This window comes from Rhineura floridana, chromosome 4 (genome assembly GCF_030035675.1).
Source record: "Rhineura floridana isolate rRhiFlo1 chromosome 4, rRhiFlo1.hap2, whole genome shotgun sequence".
Classification (NCBI taxonomy): domain Eukaryota; kingdom Metazoa; phylum Chordata; class Lepidosauria; order Squamata; family Rhineuridae; genus Rhineura; species Rhineura floridana.
Genome location: NC_084483.1, coordinates 209554367 through 209571803, shown reverse-complemented (window position 1 = coordinate 209571803; position 17437 = coordinate 209554367). Strand labels below are relative to the sequence as shown.

At 46.9% G+C, this 17437-nt stretch overlaps 1 protein-coding gene across 2 annotated transcripts in view; it reads right to left on the bottom strand.

Annotated features, from left to right (window-relative positions):
- Positions 1-17437, bottom strand: part of SCARA3 (scavenger receptor class A member 3) — a 50125-nt gene that overhangs the window by 22845 nt on the left and 9843 nt on the right. For both annotated transcript variants that reach the window (XM_061625890.1, XM_061625891.1), the window contains 3 exons: positions 11121-11177; positions 9513-9632; positions 308-406 (listed from right to left, as the gene is read on the bottom strand). In XM_061625890.1, the coding sequence (XP_061481874.1) occupies positions 308-406; positions 9513-9632; positions 11121-11177 (276 nt within the window). The remainder of the gene's footprint in view (positions 1-307; positions 407-9512; positions 9633-11120; positions 11178-17437) is intronic.

The following is a 17437-nucleotide window of genomic DNA, read 5'->3' as shown; positions in this document are numbered from 1 at the left end:
GCACCCTTAACAAAATTACAGTTCCCAGGATTCTTTGGGGGAACCCACGACTATTAAAGTGATACATGAGAGCATTAAATGTACGGCGTGGGTGACTTCAGTTGCTTTAGGCCAAATGAGGCTGAAATCCTAAACATACTTACAAACAGTGGGGGGAAAGCCTATGCACATGGCAGTTTTATTCTGGTTCTGTAATTCTGTGATTGCAGAAGAGACGGTGAATCCTGGGGGCGGGGCGTGACTGTCATGAAGGGGCCCTGCACTTCTGAATTTGCCACTGCACTGCTGGCTAGTACATCCCACTTACCCAGGTCCTGGAGGGTCTCCTGGACAGACACAATTTTCTTCTCATAGTATGTCTGAACTGAGTTCACGTCATCAGCTATAGAGTCCACTTTTCTGAAGACTGCAAGGAAAACATGACAAGTCAATGAGCGTGAGCAGTCGCTGGCCTTGCACTCAGGACTGAAACTTTATGGCCATGAATTCAGGGTGGGTTGCCGGAGGCTCTGCGGGAAGGAAGTCCCAGGCAGGCTAGGAGGAAAGGCGATTTTTAGTAGCTCGTTGTTAGGAGCAGAGGAAGATGCCTGGTGCTGAGTCAGGCCATTGGTCTCTCTAGCTCAGTATTGTCTACACTGACCGGCAGTCATAGAATCATAGAATAGTAGAGTTGGAAGGGGCCTATAAGGCCATCCAGTCCAACCCCCTGCTCAATGCAGGAATCCAAATCAAAGCATTCCCGACAGATGACTGTCCAGCTGCCTCTTGAAGGCCTCCAGTGTCAGAGGACCCACGACCTCTCTAGGTCATTGGTCCCATTGTCATATGGCTCTAAGTTAGGAAGGTTTTCCTGATGCCCAGTCGGAATCTGGCTTCCTGCAACTTGAGCCCGTTATTCCGTGTCCAGGTAGGGGCTCTCCAGGGTTTCCAGGAAGGGTTTCTGTCACTTCTACCTGGAGGTGCCACCACTGGGGTTGAACCTGGGACGTTCTGCAAAGCAGATGCACTACCTCTGACCCACAGCCCTTCTGCACGGTCATTCCTTTACCCCACTCTACAAGCAAGGCAGCCTAAAACAAGGAGACATGTGCGCTCAGCCAATACTGATTGTATCTTGACCTCACCAGTTAAAATGGGCTTCTGTTCATGAATCAATGAAGCTGTGGGGAATTAACCTGTGGACCCAGTGGCTGGGAACCTGCTGACCCAAATAACGTGGCTAATCTTTCATTCTGCAACGGGGCACGTTGTCATCCCGCCTCCTCTGTGGCATTCATCAGCCTGCTTTGCTTCATTTGCCCTCAGCCTCCCTTCTCCAAGGGCGGAGTTCCTTTCTCCAGCCAAGTGGTAAGCAGAGCGGAACTATTTTGCATTTTTTCCGCTAATGTGACCCCAAGAAACACCCCCTTCTTTGGGCAATTGCCCAGTTCTCCTGACTCATGTTTTGCTTGCAGCCCACCACATCCCACTGGTTTCTCCCCGCCAGCTGGTCCTCTGATCCTTGCTGTTCATATTCTCCCCTTGAAGGTTCCTGTCTTACAAGCAGCCATTGCGGGGGGGGGGGATGAAGTGTGAAAAAGGGTGATGTAGCACTGTTGATGGGGGTGTAGGAGGCTTTCGCTGACCTTTTTACATCAAACCCAGCTTTTGGGCAATTTGCACCTTCTTTTACCAACGTTGTAATGGTGAAAATGACTACGGTGCAGGCTATCTACACTAGCTCCTCCCAAAGTTTCCAGTGCATTTCAGAAATGGCTTCTGCAGTTAAAGCAAGATCTGATCTGATCCAGGGCTGGTTGCCCCAGCCACTCCCTCCAAGGCTTGGCTTGCTTTCTCCCCTCCTCATATCATGTTCCTTTTGTGTTGTGACTATTAGATTGCGAACATGTTAGCAGCAGAGACTGTCCTGCCTTTTAATCTCTGTGTGGCAATGCGAAAGGTTTAGGTGCTTTATAAATTAATAATAACAACCCCACCAGCTGAACCTACTGTTCACACTGAACATCACCTTCAGGGACAAATACTTGAGGGGTGCACAATTTTCAGTTCAAAATTGGCTTAGCCCGATCTAGATTTTGGGTTGGGGCCCTCAGTGGCTGTTTTTCCTCCAAAACAAAAGTGGCCTGTTTCAGAATGTGAATGAAAAAAAAAAGACTAATGTAATACGTAGTTTGGGTTTTTCCTAGAGAGGGTGCAGGAGGGAGCTGGATGGGGTGGGGAAAACTTCTTAATCCTTTTTTCCTCCTGTAATTTCTCAATTTTCAATCACCCTCCTTCAGTTGCTTTGCTACACACACACACACACACCGGGTGCACAAGATATGAGAACATTGTTCCCTCTGCAGGTGAGAAAGAAAAATGAGGAGAAGGGTGATTCTGAGGTAGAAAACAGATAGAGAGGAAAGAGTCAAGCCATCCTTGCTTGGTGTACACACGCACACGCACACGCACACGCACACACACAGAGATATGAAGGAATCACAGAACTTTGGCAACTGCGCAGTTTGAACTTTACAGAGACATCCTTCCTTCCATCCATTGCTGAGATCTCTCCCTTCACCTGAGAAGTCATAAGAACATAAGAAGAGCCTGCTGGATCAGGCCTGTGGCCTATCTAGTCCAGCATCCTGTTCTCACAGTGGCCAACCAGGTGCCCGGGGGAAGCCCGCAAGCAGGACCCGAGTGCAAGAACACTCTCCCCTCCTGAGGCTTCCGGCAACTGGTTTTCAGAAGCATGCTGCCTCTGACTAGGGTGGCACAGCACAGCCATCACGGCTAGTAGCCATTGATAGCCCTGTCCTCCATGAATTGGTCTAATCTTCTTTTAAAGCCATCCAAGCTGGTGGCCATTACTGCATCTTGTGGGAGCAAATTCCATAGTTTAACTATGCGCTGAGTAAAGAAGTACTTCCTTTTGTCTGTCCTGAATCTTCCAACATTCAGCTTCTTTGAATGTCCATGAGTTCTAGTATTATGAGAGAGGGAGAAGAACTTTTCTCTATCCACTTTCTCAATGCCATGCATAATTTTATACACTTCTATCATGTCTCCTCTGACCCGCCTTTTCTCTAAACTAAAAAGCCCCAAATGCTGCAACCTTTCCTCGTAAGGGAGTCGCTCCATCCCCTTGATCATTCTGGTTGCCCTCTTCTGAACCTTTTCCAACTCTATAATATCCTTTTTGAGATGAGGCGACCAGAACTGTACACTGTATTCCAAATGCGGCCGCACCATAGATTTATACAACGGCATTATGATATCGGCTGTTTTATTTTCAATACCTTTCCTAATTATCCCTAGCATGGAATTTGCCTTTTTCACAGCTGCCGCACACTGGGTCGACATTTTCATCGTGCTGTCCACTACAACCCCGAGGTCTCTCTCCTGGTCGGTCACCGCCAGTTCAGACCCCATGAGCGTATATGTGAAATTAAGATTTTTTGCTCCAATATGCATAATTTTACACTTGTTTATATTGAATTGCATTTGCCATTTTTCTGCCCATTCACTCAGTTTGGAGAGGTCTTTTTGGAGCTCTTCGCAATCCTTTTTTGTTTTAACAACCCTGAACAATTTAGTGTCGTCAGCAAACTTGGCCACTTCACTGCTCACTCCTAATTCTAGGTCATTAATGAACAAGTTGAAAAGTACAGGTCCCAATACCGATCCTTGAGGGACTCCACTTTCTACAGCCCTCCATTGGGAGAACTGTCCGTTTAGTCCTACTCTCTGCTTTCTGCTTCTTAACCAATTCCTTATCCACAAGAGGACCTCTCCTCTTATTCCATGATTGCTAAGCTTCCTCAGAAGTCTTTGATGAGGTACCTTGTCAAACGCTTTTTGAAAGTTTAAGTACACTATGTCCACTGGATCACCTCTATCTATATGCTTGTTGACGCTCTCAAAGAATTCTAGTAGGTTACTGAGACAGGACTTTCCCTTGCAGAAGCCATGCTGGCTCTGCTTCAGCAAAGCTTGTTCTTCTATGTGCTTAGTTAATCTAGCTTTAATCATACTTTCTACCAGTTTTCCAGGGACAGAAGTTAAGCTAACTGGCCTGTAATATCCGGGATCCCCTCTGGATCCCTTTTTGAATATTGGCGTTACATTTGCCACTTTCCAGTCCTCAGGCATGGAGCAGGACCTGAGGGACAAGTTACATATTTTAGTTAGCAGATCAGCAATTTCACATTTGAGTTCTTTGAGAACTCTCAGGCGGATGCCAAGTCAAGTCACCTATGCCTGGTAGGTAACAGGGTAGTGATACTCTCCCTGTCCTGCCGTGTCCAGCTTGTCTCCACCTCTCTCTTCTGAAAATGGGGGCACACAACGCTAGTCAAACCCCACTCCTTTTTACTGTAAAACCTGCTGGGAGCTGCTTGCATTTTTTTTTTAAAAAAAATCAGCTTCAAAGAGATTTTGCAGCTGATCGGCAGATCAACCCATTTCCCCTCCAGGTGTGGCTAATGGAAACGCTTTGCTGTAGGTGACTAATGCATTCACAGCCTGATTCTTATATTGCCAGTTTTTCATTTGGACTGGCAGGCCAGAGTGAGTGTGTGATGAAATAGTGGCTCAAAGGTATTGCATTTGGCTTTTCAGGCTCCTTCCTTCTCTAGCCAAAATGGACTGCATCTCTTGGCATTTAGGTGACCTTGGCTGTGCCACTTGTCTGGTTGCCAGCTGAGGAGCCCACTGCTCCAGCCCCACTGCCACCTGAAGACCCCATTTGCCAGAAATCATCAGAACACTCATCTGTAAGATTGGCTTGTGCTAAGAAAATCAATTTTGCACCACGCAGAATGCTGCATTCTGAGTGAAAGTTGCATATTAAACACATTTGCGCCAGTCTGCATGTTTTGCATAGGCCAGTATACCTCTGTTATCTGAGACGGGTGCCTGATTCCCCAGCCACTGCTTCTCCCTTTCTTCTTTTGCTTCTGAAGTTTCGACAGGTGCTTCCTCTGAGTTAGCTGGTTTGTGTAGCGCAAAGGACTAGAAACTTGGTGTTTTGTTCTTGTTTTTAAAAAGCAAACTCAAGAAAGCTGAGATGTTTTAGATGCTATTCCATTTATTTGCAGCTTTGACTATACCAAATATTCACAGAGGAGGGCTGGGCTCTTTTAACAATGAACCATTTCTGAACAGAAATTTTGCTCAGATTTTCCTGCAGGGGCGTTGATGTCTCTCACTGTCCACTGTCCCCATCTTGCCTATTTCCTCCAAGATTTAATTTACAAGTGAGCAGCTGAGCCAAGGATTTGCCCCCCCCCTTCTTATGTCCTAACTTTAAAGGAGGGTCACAGGAACTCACAGGAGGAGGCGGAGTTCCAAGCTGCCCCAAAGCAAGGTAGAGAGACGAGCCTTTGTGAGTCTCTGGGATGGATGCTGTTTTCTTGGGTGCAATTTCCATCTGGCATTAATGAACAGCATCCCCTGCCCTGAAATGTTTCTGGCAGCTCCTTGTGGCAGCCTGGAGAGGGTTAAGCCCAGCCTGGTGGGTTGTGCAGCATCCCAAGTGCTCAAGGCACCAGAAGCAGCCACTCTCTGGTCCTACAAACCGTCATGCTCCACCATGCCTCTGAGCAGTGCAAGGCTTCTGGGGGCCCTTTTACAGCACTGGTTTCCTTGTTGAGAAGGGCATGCCAAAGAGTTGGGTGCCTTTTGTCATAAACTACTGCTGCCGTTCTGAACATAATGCCATCAGTGTTCATGCTGCTTTTCTGAGGACAGGAGGTTGGCTCCCTGCCTTGAAGAGCTTACAATCTAAAATTCTGCGCAGGTGAAACAACCGGGGGGGGGGAGGGAAGTGGAGGCATCAGGAGCAGACAGGAATCCTACATGTGGTTGCTTTGGTTACACATCCTTCAGCTGAGTTATAGCAGAGCATGGAGGCGGCTGAGCCAAAGGCTTCAAGGAAGAGAATGTGCTTATTTGCAAGTGTCCAGGTTGAGCAGATGGCATAGGGACAGGCAGCACTAAACATATGAAGATTTGATGAAGCCAAAGGCCCATCTAGGCTAGCATCCTGTTCTCATGGTGGCCAACCAGAAGCTGATGGGAAGCTTGCAAGCAGGACCTGAGCACAACAGAAACTCTCCCCACCTGGGATTCCCAGCAACCAACATTCAGAAGCATCCTGCCTCCGACAACAGAGGCAAAGCACAGCTGTTGTGGGCGGCTAGTAGCCTGTGATACCATTGTTGTTATGTGCCTCCAAGTCGGTTTCTACTTATGGCGACCCTATGAATCAGCGACCTCCAAGAGCATCTGTCATGAACCACCCTGTTCAGAGCTTGTAAGTTCAGGTCTGTGGCTTCCTTTCGAGCTGGTGGCCATCACTACACCTGGAGGGAGTGAATGCCACAGTTTAATTATGCGCTGCATGAAGAAGGACTTTCTTTTCTCTAGCCAGAATCCTCCAATATCCAGCTTCACTGGATGCCCCCGCGTTCTACTGTTATGTAAAAAATGTAAATGTACTGCCGTCAAGTCGATCCGACTTATGGTGACCCTATGGGTAGGGTTTTCATGAGGCTGGGAGGCAGTGACCGGCCCAAGGTCACCCAGTGAGCTTCATAGTAGGACTTAGCTCTTGGCTGCTTATGTTGGGATAGAAGGGGGGGCAACTCTAGAAGGGAAGATGATGTAGGCTTTGCTAAAAAAATGTCCAAATGGACTACCTCCACGTCGATTCCAACTTACGGGTTTTCATGGTAAGCAGTATTCGGAGGTGGTTTACCATGGCCTTCCTCTGAGGCTGAGAGGCAGTGACTGGCCCAAGGTCACCCAGTGAGCTTTATGGCAGTGTGGGGATTCGAACCCTCGTAGTCCAACACCTTAACCACTACGCCACGCTGGCTCTCTACTGTTATGAGAGAGGGAGAAAAATGTCTCCCTCTCCACCTTCTGCGCATAGCTCAGTGGCAGAGCATCTGCTTTGCATGCAGAAGACAGCAGGTTCAGTCCCCAGCATCTCCAGGCAGGACTGGGAGAAACCCTGGAGAGCTGCTACCAGTCAGTGTAGTCACTACTGAGCTGTGTGAACCAACAGTCTGACTCAATATAAGGCAGCTTCCGAGGCTCCTGGGTTTAGGGTGAGAAGCTGAAGGGGGGGCGTTTCATTCCCTGCTGAATTCAAGACAGGGAGGGATTAAGGTCCTTCCTTGATTTCTGCTCTAGCGTCCATCCATGGCCCAGTAAACCCAGGGAGCCGTCACCCCAGCACGTTCTTGCATTGTCCCTCAGCCCCAAATCCCATCTGTGCTTGCTGAAACTAGAAGCAGGATCTTGGGTGGTGTACGAAAAAGCCCCTTCCCTCCACATCCAGAGAACGTAGAACTGCTTCTTGCCATCTTTTTTTGCCACCCAGGCAGACGCCTGCAGAATTCATGGCTCTGCTGTGCAGAGGGCTGGGACAGGGCCCAAGCCTCAGGCTGCTCTCAGCTGAGTGCCAGGCCTGCAAGTGCAGTTCAGCTTCGGGGCACACAATCTTAAGGGGGAGCACAGATTGGCTACCTTGAGGCAGCAGGGATAGCCTGCCCCAGGCAGGTCAAGGCTCTAAGCCCAGGCTTCCTGGGCTTCCAGTGATGCCAAGAGACAGTGGGTGGTCTAAGCCGAACCTCAGAGAGCCGGATGCCGCTCCAGAAGGGTGGATTCTTCTGCATGCAGAAATGGCACAGAAGAGCATCAGGCACAGAGGCTTGGGATGAACTCAGGGGGCCTAGGCGTGGTGGGGCATCTCCCTCCCTGCCTTACCAGGCAGCCCGAGAACAGCCACACGGAAGGAACACTTTCCATATGCCATGCAGGCCTAGCGCACATCCGATGTGGCAAAAGGAAGGCGGGTTGCCAGCTGTCTTTGGCCCAAAGTCAGTCTAAGGAATTGAACAAAAGCTTACTCTCGCTTTCCCAGAAATGTCTGCTCTGGGGGATCTGGCGCAAGGGGTAACACGCCAGTGGGGATCTAGTGCTGCAGGCTGACCACAATTGGGTTGCCACACAGATAGGGCACAAGGGGAAGAGATGAGAGATGCAGGTCCGGTGAACCCCTGTCCTCAGCCAATGCAGTGCGGGCTGCAGTGGGCAATCCGGGGCCAGCATGAGGGAGCACGAGGCTTGCAAAGCAGGTGGTGCCTGATCAGATGGGGTGAATTGCTCCCCACATGCCTATGCAGAGATTAGTTCAGGGTTGGGTTTACTTGGGCCATGAGCAGATTCCTTGGAATATCTATATACTGACAAATATGTAAGCAGAGCTTGTTGGCAGCAAGCAGTCTCCTAAAAAGCCGGCAGCCCAATTGCTATCCCTGCAGCAAGGTTCCCTTTCCACCTGCTCCAGCTACGAAGCTTCCAGTTCTCGGCTTGACTCACTCTGCCTCCTAATTCAAACGGCAAATACAATTTCTCTGTCCCTCCTACGAGCTGAGGGGTGTCACCTGACAAAGGCAAGGAGGGTATCAAAGACTCCTAGCCACAATGGCTACGCTCTACCTCCACTCTAGGAGGCAGCGTGCTTCTGAACACCAGATGTGAGAAACCTCAGGAGGGAAGAGCGCTCTTGTGTTCAGGTCCTGCTTGCAGGCTTCCCATAATGGGCATCTGGTTGGCCACTGTGTGAACAGGATGCTGGACTGGATGGGCCACTGGCCTGATCCAACAGGCTCTTCTTATGTTCTTATGAGATTTCCAGGCATTGTTAGCTCCCATTCAGGGGATATCAACATATCATTTCCAACCACCAGCAAGCAATCAGCCAGTGTGAGGTAGTGGCTAGAGAACTCGGCCAGAACTGGGGAGACCCTGGTTCAGATTCCCATTCAGCCATGAAGCTTATTGTGTGATCTTGGGCCAGTCACTTTCTCTCAACCTCACCTGCCTCACAGGGTTGTTGTGAAGATAACATGGGGGTTGGGGAAGAGAACCATGTGTGCTACCCTGAGTTCCTTGAAGCTCCTTAACAAATAAATTACATAAGGATGGTTACTGGGTAACTATAAACACCAGCAAAACAAGTCATATGCTGGAAGAGAAGGTAAACTAATCTCAGCTCCATCGAGCACCTCCCACCTGTTTCTATGCCAGCTGGTCATTCTGAGGACTACTATTTAAGAACTGCTGCCCAAGTTTGCTTTTTTCCTCTCCCCTCCCTGCCCCTTCTCCCTTGTGTGTTGTGTTTTTTTACATTGTAAGCCTGCAGGGACTATCTTAATTGATGAGCTGCTCTTGGTCTCTGCTACATGCCTCTGTTTTGTCCCTTTAGGGAGCTGCCTTGCTAAAATGCCATTAGTGTGAGTTTCTGGATTTGCCATTCTTTAGGATTCCTCTCCCTCCCTGGGACAGACAGAAGCAACCTCTGTATTGGCTGCTCCTCCTCTTTCCAGACGCTGGAAAAAAAGGTTGAGCAAGTGCAGGCCCTTTTCTACCCCATGTTGCCTGGGGCTGATGATGCCTGAGGAGGTGGAATAAGCAGAAGGGCAGGAGGAGGACGGGGAGGAGGGGGTCCTACTCACCCAGAGCAGCCAGCACCACCACCACCACGATGAGCGAGGCCACAAAGACATACAGGACTTTCACGGAGGTCTGGAGAGTCAAAGTCTTCTCACACTGGCTGCAGTTGGTCCTCATCCGGCCTGGGGGGGTAGAGCAGAAATGGGGGGCCACTGTGTCTCTCTAGCAGGGTGTGTGCGTTTGTGTCAAGGTGCCAGATCTAACCCAGAGGGGAATGTCTCAAACAGAGAGGGGCTGGAGTTTACATTTATCTAAAGTGCGTTAAAGTGTTTTTAGTGCTTTTGTTTGCCGCCCTGGGCTCCTGCTGGGAGGAAGGGCGGGATATAAATCAAATAATAAATAAATAATAAATAAACAGAGGTTCCCAACAGGACCGTGGACCACCAGTGGTCTGCAAGCTCCATTCAGGTGGTCAGCAGCATGATCCCAGGAATTGCACAGTTATTCCCTCTTTTATTTCTTATCTTGTATTTCGCTGTATTATAGCTTGAATTCTATGGAGTGCAAATGGAAATGCAATAAAATACAATATACAAGAAATAAGGAAGGAATAAAAACACAAATAAACATGACATAGCACTTAGCACAGAGCACTGCAACTGCTACAACAGGCAGAAAAACCTTCAAGTGGTCCTCAGAGACCATCAGTAATTTTCAAATGGTCCTTGGGGAAAAGTTTGAGAACCACGGATCTAGACGTCATTCCTTCTGGCCTGAACACTTCCCCAGCCCAATTATCTAGAAAGTTTGCTGGGATGACTCAGTGCTGAGGAAAATGCATTGTGTTCTGTACATGCTCAGGTGCCCCTTTTTTCACGCATTCTGGGGCAGTCGGCAGTATTGAGAATAAGACTCCAAGGGCCCCTCCAGACCAGTGTTGTTTTCTGGGTGTATTTTCTGCAACATCTCATTGACACCAATAATAGCGCATGTGGCAGATTTATACTGGACCGTCCACACATCATCCCATTTAGTGGTTCTGCGATGTGTCCCCAATGTTAATTGTTGTTGTTATCATTATTATTATTATTAGATGTATTAGTCGCTTGATACCCGAAGGTCCCCAAGCGACTTACACAATGTTAAAACAAAAACAAATTAAACACACTATACAAACATAACAATAAACAACAGCAAAACAATAGCAATAGCACCCCCTGCATAGCCACAGGAAGGCTTGGCAGCACATTAGAACTAAACGTCATCTCAGATCTATCAAATGCCTGGGAGAAAAGATACGTCTTTACCTGGTACCAAAAAAATGTTAATGAAGGCGCCAGGTGGATCTCACTGAGGAGCATATTCCACAGATGGGGAGCCACAACGGAAAAGGCCCTCTCCCTTGTCACCACCCTCTGAGCCTGCCTCAGAGGGGGGATCTGGAGAAGGGCCACACTGTTGCCTTCTGGAGGGGCTATATCGCAATAAAAGTGGGACAACCCCTCCAGAACTTTATGTGGTATGAAAAGTTATGGGATTTCATCAGGAAGTTACAGGGTATAGACTGATTGCAAATGAATCAGTATGACTGCCCAAAAACGTTTACATCATGAGCACAAATAATCACAAATGCATAATTAAAAATGAAGTTCTAGGAGGATTGTTCTTACCATTTGGCCTGTATCTGAAGGATGGCATCTCGTCTTCTTCCCCAGTGAGGTCTTCCTCTAAAATATAAAATGAAAACATTTTTTTAAAATAAAATAAACTTAACTATAAATATAAATTTAAAACAGACAGACAAACATTTTCACTGGAGTTTGCTTCCTACGATCCTGGTGTGGTGCCATGATATAAAACAACTTCCCCAGCCTGGTGCCAACCAGATGTCTTGGTCTAGGCTCCCCTTCAGCCCCAGCCAGCACGGCTGTGATTTGTTTCAATAAGCTGTCACTCTAGAGGGTCCCAGGCTGTGGTCCAAAGGCACACGAGGCCAGCTCCCTGCGGAAGCTAAGCAGGGTCAGGTCTGGTCAGTGCCTGTGATGGGAGACTGCCTGGGAACCACATGGAAGCCGCCTTGGGTTTCCATCATGAAAGGAGAGGCAGGTGGGGTATCATTGTAATAAATAATAATAAATAGATCTGACTTTGCTAACCTGTTCCCCTCCTGATGCTTTGGTGCTGATGTAACTTACAAATTGGTTGAGGAAATTAATGTACCTGGCAATGAAATGTGTTCTTAATGGGTTTGGAGGAACCCAAATCCATATATTTATTTTATTTATTTATTTAAAATATCTCTATCCCACCCTTATAATAGGGCACTCAGGGCGGCTTCCAAAAATAAAACCAAACACGTACATAATAAAATTGAAATCACGAAAACATTAAAATACATAAAATACACACACACACATACATATATATAGGGAATGGTACTAAAGGGGACTACAAGGGTAAAATTTAACGTAGAAGGCATAAAATCAGTGTCAGGTCTACCTTCAGTCCCTCCCAAAGGGATCTCCGGAACAAGATCGTTTTCAGAAGTCTCCGGAAAACCATCAGGGAGGGAGCAGAGTGAACTTCTTGGGGTAGAGTATTCCAAAGCATGGGGGCCACAGCTGAAAAGGCTCTCTCCCGCATGACTGTCAGTCTAACATCTTTCACTCCAGGCACGCAGAGGAGACCAGAGGCAGATGATCTTAAATCCCGGGCAGGTACATATGGGCGTAAGCGGTCCCTCAGTTACATTGGTCCAAGGCCGTTTTGGGCTTTAAAGGTCAGAAGCAGCACTTTGAATTGGGCCCGGAAACAAATTGGGAGCCAGTGGAGTCGATAAAGCACAGGGGTGATATGCTCCTTGCGCTGTGCTCCAGTTAACATTCTGGCTGCTGCATTTTGAACCAGCTGCAATTTCCGAACCGTTTTCAAAGGCAGCCCTGCATAGAGTGCGCTACAGTAATCAAGCCTCAATGTCACCAATGCATGTGTCACTGTGGCCAAGTCAACTGCCTCCAGGAACGGACGCAGCTGGTAGACCAGTTTGAGTTGGCCAAATGCACTCCTGGCTACCGCAGCCACCTGATATTCAAGCAGCAGGGCAGAATCCAGGAGGACTCCCAAACTGCGGACCTGGTATGGACTATTAGTGTTATGAGCTCCTTGTTCCACTGGGTTGCTGCTGCTGCTGCTGCTAAGCAAATAGAACCAGGACTGAAGGATCCAGTGGAGGTTGATGTATACGCCAAAATTTGGCATGGTGTGCATGGGCCTTGATCAGATCCACTGATTACCAACTGGGGCAGATGGGAATTGTATTCCAAAACATCTGGAGGGTACCAGCTTGGCAAAGGCTGCTCTAGCTCTTAATTTAAGATGTGCCATTTTATTCGTTTTCTCCTTCATTCTCATTGTGGCATTTTGCAGTTTTGGTCCAGATTTTGTTTTAATTTTTCTTTCTGTGCATTGTAAGTCACTGTGGCTGCAATCCTTGCACATTTTCCTGGAAGTAAGCCCCATTGAACATAGTGGGACTTACTTTTGATTGTTAAATAGTACTTTTAGTGGCACTACAATTTATAAGCAGATAAATACACAAATAAAGATGATGATGATGATGTGTGTGGTGCTATTCATATCCTCCCAAGAGGCACTCTTTGGTATATCCTTCTGCTTTTAGTACTTAGCCAGGAATCTCCTTTTGGTCCTGTTTTCTTGAGTCTCCCAGCCTTTTTGGAAAGCACTTGATGGCCAAGTACAAGCAGGATGCTTTGGGGAAGGTGTTCTCCTTCATGTTTTTTGGACACTGTGGTTAACTTAAGAGATCAGGGCGCACCAGGGGTTTCTTTGCTAGCCGCAAACTGGGCACTCTGACAGGAGAATCAGAGTTGGCAGGGACCTTTCCCATCGAGTGATGGAGACAGATGAAGGATTTTAAGAGCTGTCACTCACAACAGGTTCTTTGCCCTTAGGAGGAGTCTAGCTTTACAATTAGGATTACAGTTAACAAACATACAGACCAAGAACCTAAGACGAGCCTGGCTGCTGGATCAGGCCAGTGGCCCACCTAGTCCAGTGTCCTGTTCTCACAATGGCCAACCAGATGCCTTTATGGGATGCCTTCCCACCTGAGTGCAACAGCACTCCCCTTCCCTCCTGTGGTTTCCAGCAGCTGGCATTCAGAGGTATAATGCCTCCAGCTCCGGAAGTGGAACATGGCCATCACCAACATACGCTCTGCAGGTGAGGGCCTCCTGCAGATACCATCTTATCAGGAGGTCCGTTCTGCACAATATAGGAAACAGACCTTTAGAGTGGTGGCACCTACCCTGAGGAATTCCCTCCCTTTGAATATTAGACAGGTGCTATCTCTGCTAACTTTTTGGCGCCTTTTGAAGACTTTCCTCTTTCAACAAGCCTTTTAGGCTGAGACCTATCCCAGTCTGCGTTTGTGTTAGAATTGCTTAATATGTTTTTTAATAATGTTTTAAACCCTTTTTAAAATTTGTTTTTTTAAAAATGTTTCTAATGCTGTTTTGTTTTAATGTATTTTAAGATCTGTTTTTATGACGTTTTAAAGTGTTTTTAGCGCTTTGTTTGCTGCCCTGGGCTCCAGCTGGGAGGAAGGGCGGGATATAAACAAACAAACAAACAAACAAACATATGGCTGACACTGAGCTCTATCTCACCTGAACCAGGAGAGGAGGTTGAGGTGTTAGACAGGTGTTTGGAGGCAGTGATGGGCTGGATGTGGGCCAAAAAACTGAAAGTGAATCCTGAAAAGCAAATGTGTTCCAGGTTCTCGAGTCCAGGAGACAGGAAGACAGCCTGTTCTGGATGGGGTTGTACTCCCCTGGAAGGAGCAGGTTTGTAGCTTGGGGGTGCTTCTGGATCCAACATTACCACTTGAGGCTCAGGTGGCCTCAGTGGCTAGGAGTGCCTATTTGTAGCTCCAGTTGATTCACCAGAAATGGCCCATTTTGGACAGAGACAACTTGGCCACCGTCCTCCATGCTCTGGTAATTTCCAGATTGAATTATTGCAATGCACTCTGTGTGGGGCTGCCCTTGAAGATCACTCAGAAACTTCAGTTGGTCCATAATTCAGCAATCAGATTACTGTCTGGCTGGGTTTGCTTTTAGAACTCATATAGACCCTGTTCTAAAACAGTTGCATTGGTTGCCAGTTCATTTCCGGGCCCAATTCAAGGTGATCACGTTAGTGGAGGCAGCCTTTGCCCGCTGAGGGAGGGCACCCCCATTCCTTCTGGTCCCTGCCCTGTTGTCTGAAGTGCATCCTTCAGCTGTTGTGCACCCAGGCATTCCCACCATCTCTCCTAGTCTCTCATCCAGCCCTTGGAGAGAGGATCAGCAATCCTGATTCTACAGCTGGTGTGTATGTGTTGTTGTCGCTACGTGTCTTCAAGTCGATTACAGCCTACGGCGACCCTATGAATCAGTGACCTCCAGTAGTATCTGTTATAAACCAGATCCTGTAAGTTCAGGTCTGTGGCTTCCTTTATGGAATCAATCCATCTCTTGTTTGGCCTTCCTCTTTTTCTACTCCATTCTGTTTTTCCCAGCATTATTGTCTTTTCTAGTGAATCAGGTCTTCTCGTGATGTGTCCAAAGTATGATAACCACAGTTTCATCATTTTAGCTTCTAGTGACAGTTCTGGTTTAATTTGTTCTGACACCCAATTATTTGTCTTTTTTGCAGTCCATGGTATGCGCAAAGCTCTCCTCCAACACCACATTTCAAAGAGTTGATTTTTCTCTTATCCACTTTTTTCACTGTCCAGCTTTCACATCCATACACAGAGATCGGGAATACCGTGGTCTGAATGAATTGTTACTTGAGGACAATGGCAACCCACTCCTCCCACCATTACATTTAGAATTTCTTTGTGGGGGAAGCAACCCTTGCCCCGCAAACACACCCTTGCTCCCCAGGCAGATACATATGTCCTCATCACTGGTGGTCTTTACAAAAAGCCTGAAGAAACATTTAATCGAGCCTTCTGGGCAGATCCACATCATATATTTAAAGCACATCCAATGCACATGGCTTTCCCCCAAAGAATCCTGGGAACTGTAGTTTTTCCCTCATTGAGCTACAAATTCCCCATACACTTAACAAACTATAGTTCCCATGATTTTGGGAGGGAGGTCATGTGCTTTAAATGTGCGTTTGATGTGCTTTAAATGTGTTTGGCTGAATTGTGCTATACTTGAAACAAATATCTAGCTGCTCTCAGTGGTGTTGGTATTTGTACTTTGATTTTCATGTCCTTCAGAGTTGCCTTGTGTGGAGTGTGCCGTGAAAGGTGGGTTTAAAAAAAAGTTTAAATAAATAACTGATCATTACATCTTTCGGGAGTGAATTCCACAGTTTAGTTATGAAGAAGGACTTTCTTTGGTCTGTCCTGAATCTTCCAACATTCAGCTTCACTGGATGACCACAAGTTCTAGTGTTATGAGAGAAGGAGAAACACTTTTCTCTGTCCACTGTCTAAATTATGTGGTGCATAATTTGCTACACCTCTATCCATGTCCTTCCCCCTTACTTGCATTGCCCTCCCTCCCAAAAAACCCTAATTACAAGGCCACTGAATGTTGGACTGGTTCTCAGTTCTTGCCATTTCCTGGGAATCAGGAAGGTTAGCTTTTTTTAGCAGAAAAAAGTGTTTTTGCCATCCTGGGCTACTTTTGGGAGGAAGGGAGGGATATAAATTTACAGAAGGAATAAATATGCAGTCATTCTATGTCTAACCAAAATAAAAATGTCAGACATTTTTTTAAAAAAAGTTTCAGAACCATTCAGAACATCCTGGGGGATTTGCTCTTTTGATTACGTGCTAGGTAGACAGACCATAGCTCGGAGGCAGAGGACAGGACCAGCCCAAGACTCATTTTGAGTACTGAGCCCAGTTCTGGTCTTCATCCTTTGAGTACTGCGCCCAGTTCTGGTCTTCGCACTTCAAGAAGGATGCAGACAAACTGGAATGGGTTCAGAGAAGGGCAACAAGGATGATCAAGGGACTGGAAACAAAGCCCTATGAGGAAAGACTGAAAAACTGGGCATGTTTAGCCTGGAGAAGAGAAGATTGAGGGGAGATACGATAGCACTCTTCAAGTGGACACAGAGGAGGGCCGGGATCTCTTCTTGATTGTCCCAGAGTGCAGGACACAGAATAATGGGCTCAAGCTGCAGGTAGCCAAATTTTTACTGAATTTCAGGAAAAGCCTCCTAACTGTTAGAGCCATATGACAATGGAACCAATGACCTAGAGAGGTAGTGGGCTCTCCGACACTGGAGGCCTTCAAGAGGCAGCTGGACAGCCATCTGTCGGGAATGCTTTGATTTGGATTCCTGCATTGAGCAGGGGGTTGGACTTGATGGCCTTGTAGGCCCCTTCCAACTCTACTATTCTACTATTCTGTGATCTATGATTCTATGAAGAAATCTTCCTGCCTGAGGGAAAGGACAAGATAACTCCCCCCCCCATTTCACATGCAGAGACCAACTAGACTGGCAGCTGAATCTTGCTTCAACACGGGTGATGGAATAGCATCCTCTACACCTGAGCCAGCTCAGCAGGGCCAGATGATTATTAGGTCCCAGGCTATGGTCTGAAGACTTGATATCAAACAGAGCTCAGGACACGGTTATTTTTAACAATTTCTCATTTATATTGTCTTATCCTCTTTATCCTGCTTCATGGCTCCCTAAAGCCTGCAGGGTGGCTGGTGATATGTTCATAATAAAATATTCTTATTCATTATTATTATTATTATTATTATTATTATTATTATTATTATTATTATTATTATTATTATTATTATTATTATTATTATTATTATTATAATATTTATATTTATATCCCGCCCTTTCTCCCAGCAGGAGCCCAGAAGATAATGAAACACCTCAAAGGGAAATGAAAGCAAAAAGCAACTAAAATGAGGCATCTTTAAAGAAAACCCACACC